The following is a 20,808-nucleotide window of genomic DNA, read 5'->3' as shown; positions in this document are numbered from 1 at the left end:
TTCCTTATCTTTCTTCAGTTTTAAAAGTCTCTCTGTCTTGATGGAGATCTTCCTTTATTACCTCCTCAAGCACATATCACGCCACTCATTTCACTTCTTCTGCAGCCGGGTAGTCGCAAGAAGGATCACTAGCGCCCTCTACCACCAGGAGGCGGGAGTCATTTAATGACTCATATTTGACACGCGCAGCTACGGTATTGTGACGGTCCCAAGCCGTCATCTTGCGGGTTCCCAGGACCACCAAGGAAGGACACGGCTTGAGCAGTTTGACTTTGTTTATTTTTCAATAAAACCTCAGACCAGGTCGCTCTTCCGCTCCTCCTCTCCGCTCGCTCGCCGTCTCCTCGCCCAGCGTGCCCTGCTTGTCTGTCGGACCGTCGGCTCCACAGGTATATTAATAAAACATAGCTGCTTACTGTTCTTTTTAGCATACCGGTATTCAATAGCTTGGACCTTAAATCCTACTGAATAGCTCTTAATCTTCTTCCCTTTATGCGATTTCAAATTACCGGTATTGAAATCAGCCCATCCATTTTGAAAATGATGACAGGGGAAGTGTCACTCGTGAAGTCAGGAGTTTGACCCGGCGGTAATACTAAACGTGCGCTAATTATTTTACGAAGCGAGTTTGACCCGGCAAGTAATTCAAAGAAATACGGTATATTTTAGAAGCTTTTTTTGAAATCCAAGCAGGCGTGTCCTCTGCAGTGGACATTTATTTTGTCCGACCTTCACATTTCACTACAAAATAGCTCCGTAATGGAAAATAAAGATGTCCACTGCAGAGGACGCTGGATCTCAGGAGGATACATAGCAGGATATTAAACGATATCATCCTTTAAAAAAAAAAAAAAAATAGCCCAAAAATTCTGTGTGAATGCTGGCTTATCGCACCAAAGTTCTCCACGAGCATTATGGTAATTAATTTTTCAAGTGCGACCAGGGTCTAAAATCGTGTTTCTCTTCTTTCTTGCTGTCAGCATCTCTGTTCAGAAGCTGCCGAAAAAGACCTCTTACGTGGTTTACGAGTTCTGGCCAGACCGTGTCTCCTGGATGAGGTCAGTGCTGAAGCTCAACTTTTTTTTTTTTTGCGTAATTTTGCCGACTGTTCACAATCATTATTAAAGACAAGAACACACGTCTTTTTTTTTTTTTTTAGTATTATAAAGAGGATAAAAATTTTAAAGATGATAAAAACTCTTGGAAAAACCTTCCATCAAAGTTTTGTACACACACTGCGAATCTATATATAATGTTGTAACAGACATGTTTATAACAATATTTACTGTATTTGGTCATTTTATCGATGCCTGTGACTGACTACCGACTTCCGGAAACAAACAGGATTGTGTTCTAATCATGGCAGACTTGGTAATAGACAATGAAGACGACTATTTTTGGACAAATGAGGATTGACAACCTTATCTTTTAGAAGCTGAATATACAGAGGATGGTCCTCATTACCGGCAGTAAGTTGGACCCGTTTCCAGTGAGGGTTGGACTCCGCCAAGGCTGTCCTTTGTCACTGATTCTGTTCATAACTTTTATGGACAGAATTTCTAGGCGCAGTCAAGGCGTTGAGGAGATCCGGTTTGGTGGCCGCAGAATTATGTCTCTGCTTTTTGCAGATGATGTGGTTCTGATGGCGTCATCTGGCCGGGATCTTCAGCTCTCACTGGGTCGGTTCGCAGCCGAGTGTGAAGGGACTGGGATGAGAATCAGCACCTCCAAGTCCAAGTCCATGGTTCTCGCCCGGAAAAGGGTGGAGTGCCATCTCCGGGTTGGGGACGAGACCCTGCCCCAAGTGGAGGAGTTCAAGTACCTCGGAGTCTTGTTCACAGTGAGGGAAGAGTGGATCATGAGATCGACAGGCGGATCGGTGCGGCATCTTCAGTAATGCGGACGCTGTATCGATCCGTTGTGGTGAAGAAGGAGCTGAGCCGGAAGGCAAAGATCTATATTTACCGGTCGATCTACGTTCCCATCCTCACCCATGGTCATGAGCTTTGGGTTATGACCGAAAGGATGAAATCACGGGTACAAGCAGCCGAAATGAGTTTCCTACGGCGGGTGGCGGGGCTCTCCCTTAGAGATAGGGTGAGAGGCTCTGCCATCCGGGAGGAACTCAAAGTAAAGCCGCTCATCCTCCACATCAAGAGGAGCCAGATGAGGTGGTTCGGGCATCTGGTCAGGATGTTTCGGGCACGTCCAGCCGGTAGGAGGCCACGGGGAAGACCCCGGACACATGGGAAGTCTACGTCTCCCGGCTGGCCTGGGAACGCCTCGGGATTCCCCGGGAAGAGCTGGACGAAGTGGCTGGGGAGAGGAGCGTCTGGGCTTCCCTGCTTAGGCTGCTGCCCCCGCGACCTGACCTCGGATAAGCGGAAGAAGATGGATGGATACAGAGGATGAACTGCTGCTTCAAGAAGCCAGCACAAAGGGAGGGTGAGATGTCGAAGCAGAAGGAAGCGAAGGTGAAAGTATCTTTAGTGCTATACTGTAAATGTGGAATTTGAAGCCAAGCTATTTCGACATAAATGGAGTGCTTGCCCAAATAAACAGGAAAAAATGTCCTCGGACAGCTGGACCAAACAGACAACTGTCCATTGAATGAGTCACACTTCATATTTATCATGATACACGCAGAATCTCATGCGTGGTATTAAAACGACAGTGCAAACACTGTCTGGCTAGCTGTGGTCAAACGAAACATGAAACGTGGGCTAATACTTCACAGATACTGTAAAATGATTGTTCATGTTTTTCAGTCTCTACAGATTGGTGTCCGATCGCAGTGTTGTGCATTACAAACTCGGATATGTTTTGTGCTGACGCAGAAGCTAGCTAATCTCTCTCCGTAGTTAGTTTTTACGTCTAATACCAAAGCACGCCGAAGTGTTACTACGCTAAAAAAAAGAGTTCTTCAGTGTTCGCTCTTACGATAACAATGTCGCTACAGTTTGGGTACTATACAGGTTACGGAACGCAAATTAAGTATTTTTGATGATTTTTAAATGCATTTTAAAGTGATTAAATGTAGGCTTGATTGCTCTCATTATCTGCATTGCTAGCAACCTAGAACAAGCTGTTTTTTATATGCTAGAATGCAAAAAAAAAACTTTTGTCTTCTTGTCTCTCACAATGATTGTGAACAATAGGCAAAATAAAAATTAAAAAAAGTGTAGTTCCCCTTTTACTGACTTTTGTTGGCAATTCCCAGCTACCTGCAGTCCAACGACAGCAAAGACTTCAAGCGCTGCATAATCGACATGCTGGAGGATGCTGAGGTGGTAACTACTATGTTTCTACCAGGTGTGTATGTGGACGGATGCACTTTCTACTATGTTTCTACCAGGTGTGTATGTGAACAGATGCACTCGTTGGCCACAGCATTAGGTACACATGCACAAGCTACACAACCGGTTCGGACCTCGGCGATGTGACACTGACCACACTTGTTGTCCTTCTCTTCTCCCACAAAGTCAAAATAGGACACAAAACATCACTGTAGCAATTTAGCAACAATAGTTTTTGTTTGCGTTTTACAGTAAAAAATAGTGAAGATAATATTATGATATGCCGTATTAACCCAAATATAGTATTTTTTTCAAGTGATGACCCAGGATCGGATCGTGGACTGATAATTGCCTTGTTTAACTGATCGACAATCGGCTGATGAGCCGCCGAGCGCAGACTTAAACAGCTACAAAACGTCCCAGTGTTTACAAACCCCGTTTCCATATGAGTTGGGGAATTGTGTTAGATGTAAATATAAACGGAATACAACTATTTGAATGCACTACAAAGACAAGATATTTGATGTTCAAACTCATAAACTTGTTTTTTTTTTGGGCAAATAATAATTAACCTGGAATTTCATGGCTGCAACATGTGCCAAAGTAGTTGGGAAAGGGCATGTTCACCACTGTGTTACATCACCTTTTGTTTTAACAACACTCAATAAACGCTTGGGAACTGAGGAAACTAATTGTTGAAGCTTTGAAAGTGGAATTCTTTCCACACATTTTCGAGGGGAGACAGGTCTGGACTACAGGCGGGCCAGGAAAGTACCCGCACTCTTTTTTTACGAAGCCACGCTGTTGTAACACGTGCTGAATGTGGCTTGGCATTGTCTTGCTGAAATTTTTTAGGAAGCTGTTTTTATACCTAATCATGGCCCCCATCTGTTCCCAAATAGCCTGCACACCTGTGGGATGTTCCAAATCAATCAATCAATCAATGTTTATTTATATAGCCCTAAATCACAAGTGTCTCAAAGGGCTGCACAAACCACCACTACATCCTCAGTAGAGCCCACATAAGGGCAAGGAAAAACTTACACCCAATGGGACGTCGGTGACAGTGACAATGATGACTGTGAGAAACCTTGGAGAGGACCCCCCCAACCCCCCTCTAGGGGACCAAAAGCAATGGATTTTGAGCGGGTCTAACATGGTATTGTGAAAGTCCAGTCCATAGTGGATCTAACATAATGGTGAGCGTCCAGTCCAAAGTGGATCCAACACAGTAGCGAGAGTCCCATCCAAAGTGGACCTAGCAGGAAACCATCCCAAGCGGAGGCGGATCAGCAGCGCAGAGATGTCCTCAACCGATACACAGGCAAGCGGTCCATCCTGGGTCCCGACTCTGGACTAGCGGTCCATCCTGGGTCCCGACTCTGGACGAGCGGTCCATCCTGGGTCCCGACTCTGGACGAGCGGTCCATCCTGGGTCCCGACTCTGGACGAGCGGTCCATCCTGGTTCCCGACTCTGGACGAGCGGTCCATCCTGGGTCCCGACTCTGGACGAGCGGTCCATCCTGGGTCCCGACTCTGGACGAGCGGTCCATCCTGGGTTCCGACTCTGGACGAGCGGTTCATCCTGGGTCCCGACTCTGGATGAGCGGTTCATCCTGGGTCCCGACTTTGGACGAGCGGTTCATCCTGGGTCCCGACTTTGGACGAGCGGTCCATCCTGGGTTCAGACTCTGGACGAGCGGTCCATGCTGGGTTCCGACTCTGGATGAGCAGTTCATCCTGGGTCCCGACTCTGGACGAGCGATTAATCCTGGGTCCCGACTTTGGACGAGCGGTCCATCCTGGGTCCAGACTCTGGACTAGCGGTCCATCCTGGGTCCCGACTCTGGACGAGCGGTCCATGCTGGGTCCCGACTCTGGACGAGCGGTCCATCCTGGGTGCCGACTCTGGACGAGTGGTTCATCCTGGGTCCCGACTCTGGACTAGCGGTCCATCCTGGGTACCGACTCTGGACGAGTGGTCCATCCTGGGTGCCGACTCTGGACGAGTGGTCCATCCTGGGTGCCGACTCTGGACGAGCGGTTCATCCTGGGTCCCGACTTTGGACGAGAAGTCCATCCTGGGTCCAGACTCTGGACTAGCGGTCCATCCTGGGTCCAGACTCTGGACTAGCGGTCCATCCTGAGTGCCGACTCTGGATGAGCGGTTCATCCTGGGTCCCGACTTTGGACGAGCGGTCCATCCCGGGTCCAGACTCTGGACTAGCGGTCCATCCTGGGTCCCGACTCTGGACGAGCGGTCCATCCTGGGTCCCGACTCTGGACGAGCGGTCCATCCTGGGTCCCGACTCTGGACGAGCGGTCCATCTTGGGTCCCGACTCTGGACGAGCGGTCCATCCTGGGTCCCGACTGTGGATGAGCGGTTAATCATGGGTCCCGACTCTGGACGAGCGGTCCATCCTGGGTTCCGACTCTGGATGAGCGGTTCATCCTGGATCCGACTCTGGATTAGCGGTTCATCCTGGGTCCCGACTCTGGACGAGCGGTCCATCCTGGTGTGCTTTATAACAATTAGGGAGGTTTGTGTCATGTTTGTCCTCCTACAGAAACCATATTAAAACCAAAAATATATTTTTTTAAACGGCAAGAACACAAAATATGTAATATTTCCCCCAATAATTATTTCAAAGTGGAATAGTACCTGGAGCTGTGAGTAAGTCAATAATTTATAACAACATTGATTTTAATTCATAATATTTTTTTGGAGCAGTAACAAAAGACAAAGAAAAAAAATAAGTTTCTTGTTGCATGTAATAAATACTGATAAAGTTGAGGAATGCTCATCAAATAAGTGTTTGATGAGCATTCCTCAACTTTATCTGTATTTATTGCCACCTTTCCCAAATTCTTTGTCATGTGTTGCTGGCATCAAATTCTAAAGTTAATGATTATTTGCACACAAAAAAAATGTTTATCAGTTTGAACATCAAATATGTTGTCTTTGTAGCATATTCAACTGAATATGGGTTAAAAATTATTTGCAAATCATTGTATTCCGTTTATATTTACATGTGATGATGCTGAGTGCCAAGCAGGGAGGCAATGGGTCCCAACTTTATAGTCTTTGGTATGACTCAAGACCTTCCAGTCTCATGGCGGACACTGAGCAGGTAAACAAGGCTAACCAATAAAGCTTTAAATTAAAGTAGGGGAGATAGATACAGATGTCGATACTATTGATAGCTCGTATAGTATCAGTATATAAACAATATTAAAGTGACTACATTAATATTTAGCTTGTTCTTGTCCTTATTATTACAACATCATATTTGTTGGTGTTTTTTGTTATCGTTTATGTTTACATATTGAAGGAGTAAATCTCTGGATACAGGAAGGTTTTGAGGGCAAAACCCGAACGACTAAAACAGGAGCCAACGGTAGTTTTTGCTATTGCCACTTTATTTTGTACCCAAAAATTTTATTTAGAATTTAATACTAAAAATGTAATACATCATGGGCCTGATTTACCAAGATCCAAATACCAGGCGCTACAGAGCGTGTGCAAAGTATAAAATAGCGTGTACTACGAGTGTGATTTATTAAGACTGCGTGTGCTATTGAAAAGTGGAGCAGACCGGCTTATTTAAACGGGGATTATGCAAGCAAAGGTGACTTTTACCGCAGAGAAGCTCATTTACTGCACATTTATGTCGTCATGGTGATATCTCTGTGTGCTGTCTTGAATCAGCAGCACACATCTATAGTCTGTAGCACCTTTTCTCAATCGCAATCTAGACAACAGAGACATATGCACACTGGCAAATAATATTCCGTGCATGAGGCTGCGGATCACATCACCAGCGCATTTTTGTGCGTCTGGAATGACTCAAATGCAAAACAAAAAGGCAGAATAAAAGACTTAATTTCATGTAGGAGATATATTATAGTAATATATTTCCTAAATTGAAAAAAAAAAAATAACATTACGAAAAAAACCCATTATGAATTAATTTTAATCAGCCCTATAAATCATCCAACAGCTATAAAATTATGAAAGGAAATTGCTGAATAGACTATTATTACGCACGGGTCGCACCTTACTGTGCGGTCATTCTCCCGGGATGCAGATGGAAAACTCCGGACGAAAACGTGCCAATTGCACGGGCAGCTAAGGTACCCACTTAGCTCAGGAAGCATATAAACTAGGAGTCAAGGAATGCTAACGTAACTTGTTGCAAGAAGCAAACAATGAAGCCAGACTGAGCGTGGCGAGAAAGGTGAATAAATAACCCTCTGATTAGTGCTTGAGAGCAGGTGAGCGTGCCGACCGCTAACCAGAGGCAGGTGAACCCAATTAGTACCCATAGAAACCACAAAAAAACCCACAGGTGAACAAAACAGGAACTAAGGGAGTCCAAAACTAACGGAACATAACTAAACAGACCGTGCACGACAAAAATATGTCTAATATTTTTTATTCGTGGCCGTCCGAAATGTTCACACACATACACACATGTAGGACGGAGAATTGTCATTTGTGCATCGTTTGCAGCCGCGTGTGGAACTGTCAGTTTGCGCGTCCCTCTAACACCTGCTAAATAAAACGCAAAATAGTGCTCGTGAAATGGTGTTGATTAATCACATCGCGTGTGCTAAATAATTGTATTTGCATCTTCTCCTCCCAGTATTGTGGGCGTTTTGATGATCAGCACATGTTGCGCATATTAATGCAGACACGGATTGCATTAATCATCACACACATCATTGCACACGTCATTTGCGTGTGCTATCAGGTTTGCACGTGTTTTAGTACACGGCAGTAAATCAGGCCCCGTCTGATTTACAATACTAGCAAATTCTACATTTAATAAGACAAGCTTTATAAAAAGGTGTTATTGTGTTGCGAGAAAAGACTTTCAGCTTTATAATCTATCGTCAAAGTATCAAATTGGGATCGGAAGCCAAATATGTTCATTTTTTTCCCCTCGACAAAAGTCAGAAAAAAACGAGTTGTCTTATATTAAGAAATGTGTACATATGTTATGTCTGTGTGATCATGTTTTATTTTAGTCATGTTCGGTTTGGTTTTTGGACTCTTTGTGCACTTTTGTTTGTTTTGTCACCCATTAGCAACCCATTAGTTTTCACTTTGTCCCCATGTCACGCATCTGTTTTCACTAATCACAACAGTGTTATTTAAGCCACAGTTGCAAGGTAGTCAGCCTGGCATCATTACCTTTACTCACTTCATGCCATGCCGTGCCTATCACTCATGCCGATCCATAGTTTTGCTTCTTGTCATGCCACGTAAGTTTTGTTGATTAATGCCACAGTTAGTGTCTTTTGTTTTTGGTCCACAGGTCTGCCTTTGTGCTAGTCTTTGTTTTCATTAGTCAAGTTTGTTCTCCGCCATTGTGCGCGCCTTTTGTTTGCGTTTTTTTTTTGTAGTTTTGGTGTTAAAATAAAATATGCACTTACATTCAGGTCTTGCCCCCACCAACTTTCCTTTGCCTTCCGGAAAAACTAACCCCATAGTCCACGGATTGTCATGTACATACATACAAACTAGCAGGCCACTTCCGCCTCAGCGAGTGAAAGCTTTTCTTCCAAGCACTCACTCGCTCCCGCACACACACCAGCCTCGGTACTATGAATCACCATGGCAACTGCAGGTGGAAAAAAGGTTGTGTTTCTTTACACCACTGGGACAAGAAGTGTTCATGCGTGCTAATGGCGGGTATGAAGACATTCTCAGAGAGAAAAGTAATACTCCTGCTGCTGAGAACGTAAAATATATGTAAAAAGTGTGTCGGTGCGTACGTTTAAAGGCAGAAGTTTAGTGATTTCACCTTAAATCACATTTTCTTGTGACCCATAATTATACACATTATAATACCAAATAATATATATATATATATACATATCATAACCACAGGAGGCTGCTATATACTGTATATCGCATTATAGATTTTAGGCCATACCACCTATCCCTACCTTTCAGTCGGAGAACCAAAAACAAACGCTGAGAAAATAGTGATATAATAATAATAATTATTATTCATTTGCATACTTTAACGAACGGTATTTACTGATATTATAGTTGCCTGGTGGCTTCTCTGCGATGGTCAACAAAGGCCAAGCTGTGCTGGTCTGGGTCGGGGGTCTAGAGCCGCATCTTTAGCCTCGCCCTAGTGGCTCTCAGGAGCTTTTTCAAACATTTATGAAAAATGGAAAAAGATGAGGGGAAAAAATTAAAACATTTTTTTTTGTTTTAAAATGGTTTCTGTAGGGGGACAAACATGACACAAACCTCCCTAATTGTTATAAAGCCCACTGTTTTTATTAATCATGCTTCACTGATTCGAGTATTAGGCGAGCGCCGTTTTGTCCTACTAATTTTGGCGGTCTTTGAACTCACCATAGTTTGTTTACATGTAGAACTTTTTCTAAGACATGTTTTATGCCACTTCTTTTTCTGTCCCATTTTGTCCACCAAACTTTTAACGTGCATGAATGCACAAAGGTGAGTTTTGTTGATGTTATTGACTTGTGTGGAGTGTGCTAATCAGGACATATTCGGTCACTGCATGACTGCAAGCTAATCGATGCTAACATGCTATTTAGGTAAGCTATATGTACATATTGCATCATTATGCCTCATTTGTATCTATATTTCAGCTCATTTGGTTTCCTTTATGTCCTCTTAATTCAATTTATATCTCATGACACACTATATTTATTAAATATTAGATCACTAGATTGTGCTGAAAAGTTTAATTTCCCTTTGGGGATTAATAAAGTATGTCTGATCTGATCTGATCTGATATGTATGTAATATGGCTTTTAATTTTTTGCGGCTCCAGACATATTTGTTTTTGTAAGTTTGGTGCAATGTGGCGCTTTCAACATTTTAGGTTGCCGACCCCTGGTCTGGGCAAAATCATATCAAAATAAGTGTGATGCAGAGCTGTGGAAGTACACTGCATCACACTCGGGGATCTTCCCAACAATTCATCAAATTGTCATGTCTTTGTGATCATGTTTTGTTTGGTTATGTATCACTTTGCTTCATGCCATTTCATAGTTCATGCTGCTCTGCTCTTTTCTTTACTATCATAACTTGGACTATGGGGCAGTAAACTGCATGGATTGTTTTCCCGAGATGCAATAGAACTGGGCCGGAAATGACGGGAAGGTAAATACATGTTTTAATGTATCTATAAAAAGGTGCAGACAAAAGGCGCGCACAAGGCGGAGAACAAACTTGGCTAAGAAACAAAAACTACCACAAAGGCAAAACTACGTAACTTACTTGGAAAGAAAAGAGCAGAGCAGCATGAACTATGAAATGGTAGGGGTGTAACGGTATACAAATATGTTGGTTCGGTACGTACCTCGGCACAGAGGTCACGGTTCGGTTCATTTTCGGTACAGTAAGAAAACAACAAAATATAAACGTTTTGGTTATTTATTTACCAAATTTGTAAACAATGGCTTTCTCCTTTTAACATTGGAAAAACACTATAATAATTCTGCCCACGTTAATAAACGTTAAACTGCCTCAAATTGTACCTCAGATTAAATAAAATGACAAAATGTTTCTTCTACATATAAAAAGTGCAACATTAAACAGTTTCAAATCAAATCAACATGCTTAATTTATCACAGCATTTGGGAAGCCTGTAGTTGATTTTTATTATGTAAATGTTATATTTTTATCAACATGTGATAGCAGGGACCCTGTCATTCAAAGCTTTTCTGTCCGTAAAACGCACACACACATACCGCAAAATGACCAAACGTTACGCTAAAAGCTAATTAGCCTTCACCTCAAGCCAGAACTGCGAGCGAGCTGAGTTTAAGTTTCTAGAAGGTCAACGGGCTCATAGTAATGTTAGTAGTAGTTGACTGGGAGGTGTTTATTATCATTTGGGGAGAGTACGCTGCCTTATGCTCACCTGCTAAACACCTATCTGCTCGACGCTGAAGCATTTACTACATGCGCTCTGAATACGCACTGCTGATTGGCTGTTACCGCTATATATGTAACCAATCAGATGGTTGTGTGGGTGGGACAATGCTGGGTGCTGAGACAGAGGCAGAAGAAGTAAAGCAGCTTGTTAAGACGTTTGGTACACCCCTGTACCGAAACGGTTCAATACAAATACACGTACCGTTACACCCCTACGAAATGGCATGAAGCAGAGTGATACATAACCAAACAAAACATGATCACAAAGACATGACACAAATACATCAACATGCACACACACACACACACACACACACACACACACACACACACACACACACACACACACACACAGTGATGCACACTAATGTACAGTATGTGTGTTTTCCCTGCAGCTTCCTGGTGGATTATGCCTAATAATTGAACGGGGGAGCGTCACAGCCACTGCCTACACTGTCACATCGATGCTGGCAGTTCACCCACCTGCATGGACACACACACACACACACACACACACACACACACACACACACACACACACACACACACACACACGGGGGTGGTGGGGTTCAAAAGTGTTTGAAGCCTGTGTCGCCGTCTTGCCTGCTCCAGCAGCTCGTTGTTTTCAGCTGCTCATTACTGCGCTATTACATGGTACACAATGTGTGTGTTTGTGTGTATCGTTGTGATTTGTCATGCCGCCAAACAAGCAAGCATGATAATGATGATAAAAAAAGTTGTTTCATACATAAATGCATTCGTCAAATAAAAATGAAATACATAGCATACAATCACAGTGCCGCTAGGGGGTGGAGTTGCTATCCATCTATCCTGATAACGCTTAAAGTAGCGGTAGAACGGAAAAATGAGTTGACTTTATATGCTTGATTGTGTTTCACTATATCCATTAAACCATATTCAATTGTATTAACATTATGCGAAAATACAGTCTAAACATCACTCAATGCCATAATTACAAACGGCCATTATGGATGTATTGCTCATCCTCTTTGTGTTCGGGTTCAAAAATATAAGATTCTGGATCATAAGTTTTCCTAAAGTAATCGCTGTTGGCTCCCACAAAGTCTGCATGATTAGCATTGTTGTTGATGGGTAAGAGAACTATGGTTGCTACTTCTACGTCACGGACCAGGTGTCTGGCTTCCTCACTCTCTCTCTAAAATGGCTCGGAAGTCTCTGTGAGATTGATAATATTTCGATCATATCTATTTACTCGCAAACTTTTAAAGTCTTAAAGGCCTACTGAAATGAGATTTTCTTATTTAAACGGGGATAGCAGGTCCATTCTATGTGACATACTTTTTCATTTCGCAACATTGCCATATTTTTGCTGAAAGGATTTAGTAGAGAACATCGACGATAAAGCTCGCAACTTTTGGTCGCTAATAAAAAAGCCTTTCCTGTACCGGAAGTAGCAGATGATGTGCGCGTGACGTCACGGGTTGTAGAGCTCCTCACATCCTCACATTGTTTACAATAATGGCCACCAGCAGCGATAGCGATCCGGACCGAGAAAGCGACGATTTCCCCATTAATTTGAGCGAGGATGAAAGATTTGTGGATAAGGAAAGTGAGAGTGAAGGACTAGGAAAAAGATATATATAAAAAAAAAAAAGACGAGGGCAGTGAGAGCGATTCAGATGTTATTAGACACATTTACTAGGATAATTCTGGAAAATCCCTTATTTGCTTATTGTGTTACTAGTGTTTTAGTGAGATTATATGGTCCTACCTGAAAGTCGGAGTGGTGTGGTGACCGCCAGTATCTTTGATGGAAGCCACGTTTCTTGACGAGGCAAGGCAGCCGGGCTGAGATTTTTTTTTCCTCCACGGTGTAAGCCTCCGACGGTCGGGGGCAGCCGTTGGGAGGAGGCAAGAGAGTCCGCTGCTGCAGGAGGCGAGGCACGACGCAAGCTCTCCGCTCATAACTACGGTAAGAGCCGACTTAATACCACCATTTTCTCACCGAAACCTGCCGGTTGACATGTGTAGGGAACCATGTTCGCTTGACCGCTCTGTTCTATAGTGAAACTTCACCATCAGCTTTCGGGAATGTAAACAAGGAAACACCGGCTGTGTTTGTGTGGCTAAAGGCGGCCGCAATACACCGCTTCCCACCTACATCTTTCTTCTTTGACGTCTCCATTATTAATTGAACAAATTGCAAAAGATTCAGCAACACAGATGTCCAGAATACTGTGTAATTTAGCGATTAAAGCAGACGACTTATAGCTGGGATCGGTGCTGGATCAAAATGTCCGCTACAATCCGTGACATCACGCGCACACGTCATCATACCGCGACGTTTTCAGCAGGATATTTCGCGCGAAATTTAAAATAGCATGTGTTGCAATGTTAAGATTTCATCATTGATTTATAAACTATCAGACTGCGTGGTCGGTTGTAGTGGGTTTCAGTAGGCCTTTAAGTGTTAATGAATCAGATATATATGATAATAGCTTCATTATACAGGCAATTTTTTTATAATCTACAAGTACTTGAATTCATAGAGAGTAGTTTCTAAAATGGAGCACAGGCCTTGAAACTTAGCTTTGTTTACATGTTGAATCTTTGTTTAGGAAAATATACATGATGAGGAATATAAATAATTAGTTCCAGGGTCAAACTGTGGTCATTTTAAAACATTTTACTGTACAGGCTTTAAGCTTCCTAAGCATCCTACAAATGTAAAACAATGTTATTAAAAGGACATATAACCACTTTAAGTCTTAGCTTTGATGACAAAGGCATAGCAGGAAAGTCAATTTTATTTTTGACAATAAAGTCATATTCTTGCTGCTATACAAGAGTAAAAATAACTTTACAAAACTCACATGACTTCCTGTCCTTGTACTGCTCTTTTCACCTTCTTTTTCTCCTCCTACAAAAATGGACAAACATGCTAAATAACACATCCAGAGTGAATCATTTGATGCTTGATACGTAAATACTGGCTCGTGTGACACTTTGTGGTACTTAAGAGGCATGTTTTTCTTTCTTCTTCTTCTTCTTCTTAAGATTCAAATTCCAAATAAACATGCTTAGTTCCACTTTGTATTTTTCTTTGGATTTTTAATAAATGTGTCCAACATTTACCAGTCCTACTGTCATATGAGTGTATAAAGGATTTGACCACTGTAAAATGACAACATCTGCGATGAGGTGGCGACTTGTCCAGGGTGTACTCCGCCTTCCGCCCAATTGTAGCTGAGATAGGCACCAGCGCCCCCCGCGACCCCAAAGAGAATAAGCCAGGGGTGTCAAAAGTGCGGCCTGGGGGCCAATTTTTTAACTGCCCCACAGCACATTTTAAAAAATACTATGGAAAAAAATAAAAACATAAAAAGTGGTATAAAAGAGCAAATGTAAAATGTAACAGGAACATTTTGCAATGTTTATTCTAATAACACACAGCTGCCATGCAGGCTGTTTCTTTCTTTAAAAAAATAAGTTAATCAAAATCCATGTCATTATGAATTATTGAGCTATTCAAGGCTCCAATTATGTCACATTAAATATTCCACTTCGAGATATTTTTTGTTTGCCATATAAAAAAACTGAGCTGTTTTTTTTTTTTCAAAGAAGGGCCTAACACGAGCAAACAAAAAACATAAACTACTAAAAAACGTATAATTGACGAATAGATCTGAAGTTGATCTGGAGACCATTGTGTTAAAAGTAAACAGTAAAAAAAAAAGTATAATTTATTTGTTAACACTTTAATGAGTAGGACCCTTTGGGATCAGTGTGTTGCACAAAAAATAATAGTGAATTAAAATCAATGGTGTTATGAGTTGTTGACCTTTTTACGGCTCCAATTATTATATAATCTCAAATATTCTATTTAAAAATGTTATTGGGGGAAAATATTACATATTTTAAATTTTTTCCATAAAAAAAAAAAACATGGTTTTCTTTGACAAAAAGAGCATACAACTTAAATCTTTGAAAACGTCATAATTACAGTTAGACATAATGTTGATCTAAAGATTTAAAACTTGAATAATAATAAAAATAATAATACTGAATAATGACACATTTTTAACATTTTATTTTTACCAAAATCTTTTGGGGTCCCCGGGATCAAGCCTGAGTGGAGGCCTGAATGTATATTTTTTATATGTATATTGGATTGTTTTTTAAAATAAATGGCCCCCGCTTGCTTTGATTTTTCAGTGTGCGGCCCTCAGTGGAAAAAGTTTGGACACCCCTGGAATAAGCGGTAGGAATTGGACGGATGTATGGAAAATGAAAACATTCACTTGACTTTCTTTGTATATTCTTCCAACATGTTGGTCAAATTCCAAATTATACAAACATAGAGTCATTCCACTTTATTTCAGGCCCGTTTCTCTGTAGTCATGGCAACAGTAGCTCCCAACAGAAGCTCCACCCTTTCCTTGTTTGATTTGTGTGTTCTGTCGACCTCTAGTGGTGGCGCAGAGAACAGAATCTAAAGTTGCATTTTCTATCAAGCGTTTGAACAGTAAATACTCGTCCTAATAATGTTAAAAGTACACATTACAGCCCATTGTTGGTTGTGCATTTTGTAACCTTACATTTCAGTCCATCTAGTGTTCGAAAAGTGGTTATTCTTGTGAAATATTTTCTGTGTTCCAAATGTCAACATATGTCCCTGCCATTGTAAAAAGACAACCTTGTGTTAATGCATAATTTTAGCAATGGTCCACACATAAATGTGTCACATGATAATAGTTGTGTTTTTAGGCAATGCCAGTTAGGGGAAAACAACCAACACTAATCCATAAGAACAAATGTTTATCTCTCTGTGGTGCTTCCGATAGTATAGGGCAGACCTGGGCAATTATTTCGACTCGGGGGGAGCCATATTTACAGAAAAAAATGTGTCTGGGGGCCGGTATATCTGATTTTTAGGAACAATAATACAAAACTTCACAATAATGTCTGATTGAATGCTAAAAACGTTATGACAGACCGCCCTAGAAAATTTTATGGAATTTTACATTTTTCTACGAACGGTAAAACACTGAATATTGACAACATATGAATGTCACACCCCCTTTCCATCGACTTATTTTTACAATCAAGTAAAACGCAACAAAAATGCAACAAACAGTGAATTGTGAACACAAAGGGTACAAAATAAACCCACCTGCAATCTGATACAAGGGATCAATAAAGTACTTTCTATTCTATTCTATTGTATACATCACCAAGCTTTAGAACTTTGTTGTGAAAATCTCCTTCCGCGTCTGTGGAAACGCTTCCCGCCCACACTGTTTGGTGCCTCGTCTGAGCTGCTGTGACGTAGATGATCATAGCAACTAATTAGATTACCATAGCAACTAATTAGATTACCATAGTAACTAGTATATCATCCATAAGCGCAGATTCCAAGCATTGAAATACTTTGTATAGTTGAAGACTTACGGTCATTAGAAAACATGACTGCACATCATAATAGCAGAAACACTTTCCATCTTAAAGATCTACAAAAATTATTTGGGAATGTCCGGCGGGCCGGGTTGAAAGGCTCAACGGGTGTTCAGCGGACTGTTGAAAATAGGAATCGGGGGATTACTTTTCACAAGTAAGATTTAACATTAACGTTAACAATTTGTTGTATTTTGTGAAAAGAATATTACCACAGAGTTGAGAAGGAGCAAAGATCTTCAATAGTACTGAAGTCGTAGCCCCTAGCAAACAAGAGTGTGACCATAACAGAATAGCTTGTCAGCGAAATTAATTACATTTAAAAATGTCATATTTGAATAACGTAAAGTTGAAATAAATGATGAAGATAAAAATTGTAAAAGCCAACAGGGCTAAAAGTAAGGACCACAGTCCAGATTGCGTGTGTTCATATATGTTAGCTAACTGGACAATCAGATGGACAGTGGCTATAGTTATACGAGTCTAACTTTAGTCTAGCTTTCCAACCCAATTTTTAGGTAGGATATACGCGTGTATATATAACCTAATTGTTTCTTCAACTTAAAAATAGCTGACCGTTTTTTCCCCCTTCTCTAGGATTATATTCCCAATTTTGATCTTGGATGTCTGGTCACTTATAGCAGTGGTTCTCAACCTTTTTTCAGTGATGTACCCCCTGTGAACATTTTTTAATCAGAGCAAAGCATTTTTGGTTGAAAAAAAAGAGATAAAGAAGTAAAATAAACTATGTCATCAGTTTCTGATTTATTAAATTGTATAACAGTGCAAAATATTGCTCATTTGTAGTGGTCTTTTTTGAACTCTTTGGAAAAAAGATATAAAAATAAAGAAAAACTTGTTGGAAAATAAACAAGTGATCCAATTATAAATAAAGATTTCTCACATAGAAGTAATCATCAACTTAAAGTGACCTCTTTGGGGATTGTAATAGAGATCCATCTGGATTCATGAACCTAATTCTAAACATTTCTTCACAAAAAAAAGAAATCTTTAACCTCAATCTTTATGGAATATGTCCACAAAAAATCTCGCTGTCAACATTGAATATTGCATTGTTGCATTTCTTTTCAAAGTTTATTACCTTTCATTCATATTTTGTTGCAGTATTATTCAATAAATATATGTATAAAGGATTTTTGAATTTTAGAATATTTAAAAAAAAAAAATCTCACGTACCCCTTGAAATACCTTCAAGTACCCCCATTTGAGAACCACTGACTTATAGCATATAAGAATATTCTATTACTGTTAAGCAAACTAGGTATACTAAAACACGCCAGAACATGTGTCCTTTATCATAGCTACACATATGACGAAAAAAGCGCGTGAAAATCAGTGATATTTAGTGAGGTAAGATGAATTAAACGCGCTAACAGTTCATTGCTCCTGCCAAATGAATTGCACTGTGTGGAGCGGATCACCACTCCAAGATGGCGGTCCCGCTTCTCGTCAGCGCCACTAGGCTGTAGCGCTCGATGCCTTCTCTACTAATAAGACGTCTAGTGACGCCTACAGGCTGACCAGAGTATTACAGCTTGTAGTTTTAACTCGTAATCGTGCCATTTTGTGTGGAGACCAAAAGTGTGTCTTTATTAATGGGTGTTATTGTTATTGTATTATTGTTCCACCTATACACATTTATTCATATGTAAATTGTGGATTTACGACACGATTCCACAATAAAATGTATAGATATTTCTGCGAATGAAAACACTTGGTATTTATTAGCTGAGTTTTGCATTGCAAGTCCCTGTTTTATCTCATTTTAGAGTGTTTATTTACTCACAATGACATTCTTCTCTTATATGAAAAAAAACTATTGAATATTTTTATTCTGTGATAAAGATATTGTAAAAGTATACTTACTAATGTTAACTTAGTCGTCGATGACGTGTTGGAAACATTTTCATTTCTGCCCACTTCCGGTTTTTTCTTCTTCTGCTTCCTAGCTGCGGTGCATGAAACTTTGTGGCGTCACACTGCCCCCCTGCGGTTATTTTTTTTTATACTACACCTCCCCGATATAACAACTTTCACCTTTTTTATTTGTTCAGCCAGTTTAGTTCATAGTTTTGGATGATAACAGTTCAGTACTTTTTCTCCATTAATGTAAGGGAATTCAAAGACAAAAACAAACCAGAATTGATGGCAGTAACTCTTATTATTTTTATTTCGTACCTTACGTCAAGATAACTTCCTGTCATGTGACTCGTACCAACAAGGACAGACGGGGTTAAAACAAAAATAGACATTTTTTTTTTTTTTACAACAAAAAACACTTAACGTGTGTGTAGCTTTTAATAAAAGATAATTTAAGCTGTAAGGAAGAAAAAAAAAAAACATCTCCTGAGGTTTCTCCACTTTATGATGATGTCCAATCGCTACCACGTGACCAAATGCTAAACTGAAACCAAAAATGAAATAAAAACAAAGCAGGAGAGTTTGGTTGAAGGACCCCAAAAGCAGAAATGCGTATAGTTAGGGACCACCTTAATGTATCCCACCCAGGCATTTTCTGGCACTCTACCCCCCAAAAAATTGTGCTTTGTTTTGTTTTATTAGTCTTTATTGATTAAACAAAAAAGGTGACATTAAGTAGAATATTTTATTTTTACTGATGTATTCCATAACTGATTGTTTCTCGTGCAGTTTGATCTTCATACAGTAGGGAGGAGATTTATATAACCCCGTTCCTTTTTGCAATGCAGTCTGCTGAAAATGACGGAAAGTGGCGCTGTGGTCAAAGCTGGAATTGCCAGAAAATTGTCTTCTTTTTTTTCTTTTTTAGATATTTAACACTAATGCCATCTGGCGGCTAAAGTGGGTAGTTCCAACCTCGCTTCGTCACGTTTCATGTGTCAGGTAGACCGCGACGAACGGGGCCATTTGAATCCCCTTCCTGCTGTAAATAAAACAAAACACAAAAACGTAGAAAAGTTTTTTTTGTGGAAATAGGTGTGTAACTTTGGTGACGTGATACCTGAACGCTTTGTGTTGGTATTGCCTTGCGAAAACACAACATTTCCAGACGTTGTTTGACACAATCGCACACAATCTTGGCGAAACGACGAGGTTCGGAATCTGCGGGAGAGGAAGTGGCTTTACGGCAGCTTTTATTACACACGATGTCATCGTCATCTACATTTATGCACAAAAGAAAAGGAAAGCTGCTGCTGTACATCTTTTAAATCTCTGGTATCTGAGACGGGTCGTCGGCTGCTGGTCCTCTTTCTGCGCCCGGGGGCGTGTTGTCCTGACGTGACCCACAAATAGTTCGGCGAGGAAGCAAAAACTCCTCAATGTCCGTTGGTCTCGGGCGCCGAGGCTGGGGTGGAAGGGGTGGACGAGCGGGACGCCGCCTTCTCCACGCCGGGACTGGACACTGAGGGCGCGCTGTCGGGGGCTTTGATCCCGGCCAAGCCCGCGGGGGACGCCCTGGCGGCGGGGAAGGCGGAAACGGGTTTGGGCTGCGCCTGAAGTCCCGGGCTGCAGATGAGGTGGTGCCTCTCCCAGTCTTTGTGCTGGCAGAAGGAGCCGCAGTAGCGCGCCGCGTTGCAGCCGCTGCACGTCTCGCTGGCTTTGCGGCCGCAATTCCAACAACACTGAGGGGGAGAAGGAGGTTTAGGGCGTGTAATACTCTGCTGCCGCCAGCAGAGGCGCTGTTGTTACAGTCCCAGCTCGTTATGTGGGGTTAAAGGCCCACTGAAAGCCACTACTACCGACCATGCAGTCTGATAGTTTATATATCAATGAGGAAATATTAACATTGCAACACATGCCAATACGGCCGCTTTAGTTTACTAAATTACAATTTTAAATTTCCCGCGGAGTTTCTTGCTGTGACATCTCGGGTTGTAGCGGACATATTAGCCCAGCACCACTTACGGCTAAAAGTCGTCTCTTTTCATCGCATAATTACACGGTATTTTGGACAACTGTGTTGCTGAATCTTTTGCAATTTGTTCAATTGATAATGGAGACGTCAAAGAAGAATGTTGTTGGTGGAAAGCGGTGGATTGCAGCTGCCTTTAGCACTCTACACATTTTTACAACATTAGAAAACAATAGTAAATCAGAGGCTACTCAGAAGGAGAGATAACTTCTGGAAATTACTGGTTTT

General features: G+C 41.3%; 1 protein-coding gene and 1 long non-coding RNA gene across 2 annotated transcripts in view; one reads left to right on the top strand and one right to left on the bottom strand.

The window, feature by feature from the left end:
* Positions 1-14,347, top strand: part of necab3 (N-terminal EF-hand calcium binding protein 3) — a 94,071-nt gene extending 79,724 nt beyond the window's left edge. The window contains exons 11-13 of the mRNA XM_061889440.1: positions 981-1,058; positions 3,221-3,312; positions 11,627-14,347. Coding sequence (XP_061745424.1) covers positions 981-1,058; positions 3,221-3,312; positions 11,627-11,655 — 199 coding nt within the window. The 3' untranslated portion in view covers positions 11,656-14,347. The remainder of the gene's footprint in view (positions 1-980; positions 1,059-3,220; positions 3,313-11,626) is intronic.
* LOC133544278 (uncharacterized) overlaps positions 1-18,674 on the bottom strand; it is a 63,032-nt gene extending 44,358 nt beyond the window's left edge. Inside the window, exons 1-2 of the long non-coding RNA XR_009804617.1 lie at positions 18,555-18,674; positions 14,087-14,133 (exon numbers count right to left, since the gene is read on the bottom strand). This is a non-coding gene — a long non-coding RNA (uncharacterized LOC133544278). The remainder of the gene's footprint in view (positions 1-14,086; positions 14,134-18,554) is intronic.
* Positions 18,675-20,808: the final 2,134 nt, after the last annotated feature.

Source organism: Nerophis ophidion, linkage group LG02, assembly GCF_033978795.1.
Source record: "Nerophis ophidion isolate RoL-2023_Sa linkage group LG02, RoL_Noph_v1.0, whole genome shotgun sequence".
Classification (NCBI taxonomy): Eukaryota; Metazoa; Chordata; class Actinopteri; order Syngnathiformes; family Syngnathidae; genus Nerophis; species Nerophis ophidion.
Note: the sequence above shows the minus strand (reverse complement) of the source record. Positions and strands in the feature narration are given on the sequence as shown.